Consider the following 7855-nt stretch of genomic DNA (forward strand, 5'->3'; position numbering starts at 1 on the left):
AAAATTTTTTACTATCAAATTATTTTTTTTCGCGATATGTAGAATATGAAATGTTTAATATAATGTTCAATCTTCGAGTATTTTACTCGAATACTTTTATATGCAGTATACTTAAATAAAAAAAAAATTAAGTAAGGCAATATTGTTTTAATATAATAATGTATTTTCTCTTATAAGTCTAATATAAATATATAAAATCGAAAGCGTGAAAAATCATTTAATATATAATGTAGGAAGGAAAATTGGAAAAAACATTTGATATATGACATAAAAAGGCTGTAAAAAAACATTTAACGCTCATGTATATAAAGAATCGAAAAGCGAGTCACATCGCTCGTCGCCGTCGGCCGTACGCCCGTCGCTATAGTTGCCGGCTCGATAGAAAGAAGAGAGACAGAAAACAGTATATCTGTCCTCTTCTGCTATCCGAAGCCAGCCGAAGCACCGAGCTCACACGTACGCGGTTTGCGCTTGTGTGTTATCCCTTCCACCTCGGTTGCATGTTGCTCGCGTCTCAATTCTGGCATCACTGGGTCCTGTGTTCAACACAAACGCATCAATACAAATAGTACAATTTTTAAAAATAATCTTTATCATTTATAATCGTTTCAATATAAATTTATTTCGAACAAGAATAATTTACCGAATATTTGTTCATCAAAAATCAAGTCTTTAAAATATACAGTTGGCAACTAACAACGGACAATACATATATATTTATTTATGTCTATACACATCAAAACTATAACGACCTTATGATTCACGCAAACCACGTATTTTTAACAGAAAAATTATTATTTTGAACGTTTAATCGCCTTATATGCCTTCCGTGGCAGAATTTTGACTGCGGAAAAAGTTCGCCGCAGAGCCATCTCGCAACATAATGGCGCTACTGATTGTGCCCATGTATAGCATTCGCGAGAAAACATATTTATAATCCTTGAAAAGTAATTGCGGTGCGCTCAGACATCAGGCTCTTTGGCCGCAATATAAATTTAAATAGTAAGCTTTTCAACAACTTAAAAAAAAAACAAATTTATAAGAAGATTAAAAATTATAAAGACTATATGTAACACTCACTGAAAAATTAAATTTTTATGCATTTTATGCATATTAAATGGAATTGATGAAATTATATTAGAAACAATCTGTCTATAATATAATTGAACATAAATATGCAAAATAAATTTAATATTGAATTTCTAAACAGAATATTTATGTATGATGCAAAAAACATTTATCAAATATTAAGATTAAATGTAATTTTATATACTAGACAAGTTTATTGAAGATATCAATTTATTTAATACAAATAAAGGAGAAAGAAAAACAAATTTAGGAGATTGATTAGATATTTAATTTTAAAATATTTGTTATGTATATATATATATATATATATATATATATATATATATATATATGTGTGTGTGTATATATTATTTATTTATTTGAGCTTAGTCCTTGCCTTTCGGCTTAGGACGGACTTCCGGTTACACAATTTTCTTCATCCACTCTGCGCTTATATATAAATTTCAATTTAAATTTAAACTTAAACTTAGATTTGCCTTTAATAGGAACTCGATTAAATCTAGAATTAAAACTAAAACTAAAATTAAAACTAAAATTAAAATTAAAATTAAAATCAAAATCAAAATTAAAACCAAAATCAAATTCAAAATTCAAATTCCAATTGACGCTGGAGCTATATAAAATAGAATTGGATAAACTTTACAATAAAATAAAATAAAATAAAATCAAGAATCAAAAACACAATCAAAATCAAAATAATAAATATACAAATAAATATAAACGCATCTCTATCCTTCCTCTGCCGCCTTCTTCCTTTCTTCTTCTATTCTCCTTAGTACTATCAGCCCTTGTCCATCCTCCCCCAACACTTTTTCTATCTCCTCTTTCTGACCCGTCTTTTCACATTCCTTGAGTACATGCCACATGCTTTCTACCTCTTTCTTACATAGCCTGCATACTTTTTCCTCTTCTGCTTTCCAGTATTCTTTTTCTCTTGCTTCATTGCCGCACCTGAACCTTGCTATCGTTTTTCTATCTTTTTGCTTCATTCTCTTACTTAGATATTCTGCTCTCTCTTCTTTTATTATCTTCTTGTATTCTCTGTTGTACGTAGACTCTTCTATCTTTTTCCTTCTTTCCGCCTTTTCTTTCTCTCTTATCTTCCCTATTATTTTTTGTACTGTGTTTTCCTCCTCTTCTCTGCTTCCTTCTCTTATCTCAGTACCATCTCCTTCCTCCTCTAATATTTTCCTCCTTATTCTCGCCCATTTTCCTTCTCTTCCTGCCCCCCACTCTTTCTTCCTCTCTTTCCAGCATTCTTCCACCAGTTTCTTCCTCGTTGTTCCTATTTTCTCTTCATACTTCAGTGCTCTTTTCAACGCCTTCTCTTTAATTTTCACTAACTTTCCTTCCTCTACTACTATGTAATTCGGCGTTGTCCTTTCCAGACCTAGTATCCATTTTACGTATTTTCTCTGAATTCCGTCCAGTCTTTCCTCTTTTCTCCATCCCCATATTTCTGCTCCAAACAAACTCACACTCTCCACCAATGCTTCAAACATCTTCATTCTTCTTATGTAGTCCTCCCTAAATAATCTCTCTCCTATGCTCCACGTTTTCTTCATTGCAATCATTGCTTTTCTTCTTCTTTCTAAGATATGTTTCTCCGCTCCTCCATTTTTTTGCATAATGTATCCTAAATAGCTAAACTCTTTTACTTCCTCCAATTCTTCCTCTCCCCATTTCCATCTCCTCTTCTTTGTTCTTCCTTTCCCCTTTTCGAATACCATCACTTTTGTCTTCTCCGAGCTTAATGTTAGACTTTTTTTCTCTAAATATTTCTTAAATCTCCCCAGCATTTCCTTCATCTCGCCTTCTCTCTCTGCCAGTAAAACTATGTCGTCCGCATACATTAGCGTCCATATCTTTCTTCTTCCTACCATTACTCCCCCCGTCTGTCCTCTTTCCATTTCTTCTTCCAGATCTGCTACGTAGATGTTGAATAGCGTCGGGCTCATTGGACAACCTTGTCTAACTCCTTTCCTAGTCCAAAACTCTTCTGTATATTTCTCTCCCACCTTAATTACGTTCTTCGTTTCCTTATACGTCTCCATTATTCTCTTTTTCAGCTTATTCGATACCCCAATTTCCTCCATCCTTTCTCTCAGTATTTTTCTGTCTATTCTATCAAATGCCGCCTTCAAATCAGCGAAACATGCAAAGACCTTGCCTTTCTTTTTTCCTACCTCTCTATCCACTGCGTGATTTAATACATATACAGCATCCATAACCCCTCTTCCTCTTCTGAACCCGAATTGACCTTCTTCTAATTTGCCATCGATCTCTCCCATTAATCTCTCATTTAGAATGCTAGCGTAAATCTTATATGCTGTGTCCATCAGTGTTACACCTCTGTAATTCTTTACCTCCTTCTTTTCTCCTTTTTTGAATATGGGGCATATTACTCCTTTCTTCCAGTCCTCCGGTATTCCTCCTTCCTTCCATATTTTCTTTATCATTTTCCACATTGCTTCTCCTATACTTCTTGGCATGTATCTCCACACTTCATTTTCCAAACCATCCTCTCCTGGCGCTTTTCCTTTCCTCAATCTTTTCAGCTGCTTTATCAATTCCTCTCTTGTTATTTCATCCTCTTCCTCTTCCTCTCCCCTTTCCGCTTCCTTTTCCTCTAATACTGCCAATTGCTCTTCTCCCTCCAGTATCCCCATAAAATGCCTTTTCCATTCTTCCTCGCCTATTTCTTCGTTTATCTCTTCTCTTCTTTTTCTGAATCTGTTTATATATTTCCATGCCTCTTGTTCTGACTTGATCTTCCCTATTTTTTCCTCTTCCTGTTTCTCATATTCTTTTTTCTTTTCTTTGCACCATTCTTTGTACTCTTTTCTCATCTTTATATATTCCTCCGTTTCACATTCTCCCTTCCTCCATTTTCTCATTCTCCTTCTTAATTCTCTCTTTTTGTTTTTCCATTCCTTGTCATGCCATACTCTATCTCCTATCTTCCATTTATGTCTCCTCTTCTTCTTCTTTGGTATTGCTTCCTCTACTTTCTCTTTTATTTCCTTCCATAATTCTTCAATCCCCTCTTCTTTACTGGTCCACTCCTCACAGCTCCTCAAGTATTCTTCCTTTGTTTCTTCTTTCCATTCTCTTCTTTCTATTTCTTTCTCCTCTTCTATTTCTTTTTCTTCTTCCCTTGTTCCATATAATGTCGCTTCCAACGGTACGTGATCCGAGTCCGTTTTTTCTCCTATTTTCAGACTCTCTACTTCCTCTGTAGCCTCTTGGTTTCCTATTATATAATCGATAACTGATGTTCCGTTTTCTCCTATATATGTCCATTCTCCTTCTTCTCCTTTGCTTCCATTTAAAATCACCCATCCTCTTTCTTCAATTTCACTTATTAGTCTTCTTCCTTCTCCGTTTATTACCTTGTCCTTCGATTTTCTTTCTCTCTCCTTTTTTACCGCTTCGTTTATCCAACCCCCTTCCTCCCCTGTTCTGGCGTTCCAGTCTCCTCCTATTAACAATACGTCTTCCTCGTTCTCTTCCATTCCTTCTGAAATTGTGTGCATTGTTTCTTTTACATTCTGACTGTACACTGTCATCACTCTCCACTCTCTCCCGTCATATCTTATTCTCCTTTCCACTATGTTGTCACTCCATTCTTTGTATTCCAAGGTCGTTATCCTTTTACTTATTCCTGTTATAATGCCTCCTTTTGCTCTCCCTTTTTTGTTTTCTCTCTTTGCTGGTCTACACTTCCATTCCAGATTTTTCGGCAGTTTGTCCTTTATTTTATTCCATCCCTCTTCCTCTATCCACGTTTCCATCAACCCTACCATCTCAAATCCGCTTAAGTATTCCCACACCTCTTTATCTTTATTTGTAACTCCTGCTATATTCCAAAAACACATTCTTGCCCCTTTTTCTCCTCTTCTCTCTTTTTTCTCTTTTTCCTATTGCCTTCCTCTTCTTTCTTTCTCTTCCTCTTTCTCTTCATTTAAACAATCTTCCTTTTCGTTCCATTTAAACCATTTTCCATTTACACTTATTTTCTTGTACCCTATTTTCACTTCCTTTCCTTTTTCTTTCTCCTCTCTGGCCCTCCTTCTTAATCTTCCTTGGATCTCTCTTTCCCTCCTGGTTAGGTCATCGTCTATATATATTCCTCTATCCAGATTCTTTCTCCTCACCATTATGTTTCTTTTCATCTCCCATTCCTCTACTGTCACTACTATCCCTTTCTTTCCTTCTCTCTCCTTTATCTCATATGCTTTCTCTACCTTTATTTCTACTCCCAATTTTTCCTTTACAAATTCTTCTATTCTTTTCTCTATATTTGTTTTTTCAATATTTATTCCTCTTATAACTATGTTCTTCTTCTTTTCTTCTCTTTCTTTCTTTTCTTGTACCATCTCTAAATTTTGTATTCTTTCTAGCATCTCTTTCCTTTCTTCTTTCCACTTCCTTCTTTCCTCTTCTCTCGCCTCTCTTTCTTCTTGCATTTCCTTTAATATATTTCCCATTAGTTTCTCCATTAGTTTCTCACAGTGTTCTCTCATTTCTGACACTGTTTCCTCTTTACAAATCCTCATTATACCTTCTATCCTCCTTTCCATTTCCTTCTCCGGATCTCTGCTCATTCCGAAATTTTCTAGTGTTTTTTCTTTTTGTTTATTTTTACTTCCCGTGGGCCTACCTACCTTAGCTGCCATCTATCTCTTCCTCTACGCACTCCGACCTTCTTTACTGCTCCCGCTTCTCGCACTCCTCCACCTTAATGGTTGCTGTCCTAACCTAAAACCGCCTTCTCTACTTTCCTCTTTTCTTCTCTGCTCTTCTTTCACCTCCTCTTTTCCCTCCACTTCCTTGCTTTCCTTTTGTCACCCTCTCTCTCACTTCACCCTATTCTCCGTTTTTCTCCTCTTCCTTCCACAATTATCACCTCACTTTCCTTCCTTCTATAACTACTCTAACTTTCCTTCGTCACTCTCCAACCGGAAGTCATATATATGTATATCATAAAAATATTAACTGTTGTTCATAAAAGCAAATACAGGTGTAAAGTATATTGTAAAATATAAGAAATGCAGACACAATATGCAAATTGCAGCGCTTATAATATACAAAGCGCGTTATATTGTTGTTATATTTTACTACACGTATAATGAACTGAAATACAATGATACCTAATATATATGATTATATTATATATATATATATATATATATATATATATATATATATATATATATAATATAACTGACAATTCATATAACCTTATCAAATATAAAAGAAAATAATATTTTACTTATGCTGAGGTTATCTTTGTGTATTGCTATGTATTTAGATTTTATTGCAACATAATTGTCTATTACTTTTAACTTATAAAAAAATAAAATTCTTGAAGGAAAGTTTACTATAGGTTACACAATTTTATCAGTATTTAAGTATTACAATATTCAATTTTAAAATTTCGAGTTTTTGTGGTTTGTTCGTATATTTTCAAATATAGTTAAAAAAAAAGTATTTGAAAAACAAGAAGATACGAAAGCCATAATAAAAAATATGCTAAAATTTAAAATATTGTCGCAAGAAAACTAAGGATATTGCTAATTACAATTATAATATAAGATAGAAAACATCATAAACAAGATATCATACAGAATGTTCCTACCAAACGTATACAGAAATACTTCTGCTGAAAATATAAGAAGAAAAAGTAAATGCTACAGTACATTATGGATATTTTGATATAATGAATAAACAAAGGAATATTAATTTAACTCTTAATATACAACTATATTATGCATATACAAAAATAGTACAAAACCTGAGAATAATTAAAGGATAAATGACACTGTAGACATTTTTTATAACTATAATGCGAGATGATATAGTTACACAAATTAGATGACAAATTGCTGATCTTAAATGTTAATAAGCTGTGTATCAAATATAAATTCCAACATCAACATGACAATGAGAGCACGATTGCGCGTTCTTGGACGTTTCCTTTTGGAATTAAAGGAAATAAATGTATGAAAGATTTTCAAACGCTCTATCATCCTAGAATATATGATTGTTTTTCTGCAATTTTAATATAATAGCTGGATATAATAATAATTTTTAAAAACTCCTGCAGTAGTGGTTAATTTATCAACTTTTGTTTAAACATATAAGTAATCTTCATATAAGTAATCGTTGTCTGTAGCTTCATCTTTGATATCATTCTTTTCAGCATTATTCTTTTTCTTATCTTTCTTTCCTTTTTTTCTTCACATAGTCAATTTTCCACTCACTTGATTCTGTTTTATTTTCAACATATAACCTATAATCATATATAGTATTATAGTCGTAGTCGTTTTGTGTCTTTTTATCCTATCAATAAACAAAATAATATTAATATTGATTGAAATATAAAAATAAACATAAAGTGTAGCAAGTTTATATCAATTTGGTCTTGATTTATGTTTTGGTGTTTCTTAGCAGCGGCTCACTATCTAATATACATACTAATATATGTCTAATATACGTACTAATATACGTCTAATATATGTACATTATGTATAAGTCCTGTCTTGTAAATATGGATTGTTATAAATGCTTAATATATATGTGATCATTTATATATTTGTATATATCAGAAATTATTACAATATTATATTTTGATGACACAAGTGCAAACGATGAAACAGTAATTTCTATGGAAGACTGGGATTTTCAAGACAACTATGATGTAATAACTCCAGTAACTTTTAAGTATATTGATAATATCAACTAGTATTCTAGTAAATATTAG

At 32.8% G+C, this 7855-nt stretch overlaps 1 protein-coding gene across 1 annotated transcript; it reads right to left on the reverse strand.

Moving 5' to 3' along the window:
* Positions 1–5009: 5009 nt before the first annotated feature.
* Positions 5010–5768, reverse strand: LOC138942957 (uncharacterized). Its single transcript, XM_070313454.1, has one exon. It carries the CDS (start codon positions 5766–5768, stop codon positions 5010–5012), a length of 759 nt encoding a protein of 252 aa, XP_070169555.1.
* Positions 5769–7855: the final 2087 nt, after the last annotated feature.

This window comes from Polyergus mexicanus, unplaced genomic scaffold (genome assembly GCF_030449975.1).
Source record: "Polyergus mexicanus isolate NDT 795.1 unplaced genomic scaffold, iyPolMexi1.0 SCAF_24, whole genome shotgun sequence".
Classification (NCBI taxonomy): Eukaryota; Metazoa; Arthropoda; class Insecta; order Hymenoptera; family Formicidae; genus Polyergus; species Polyergus mexicanus.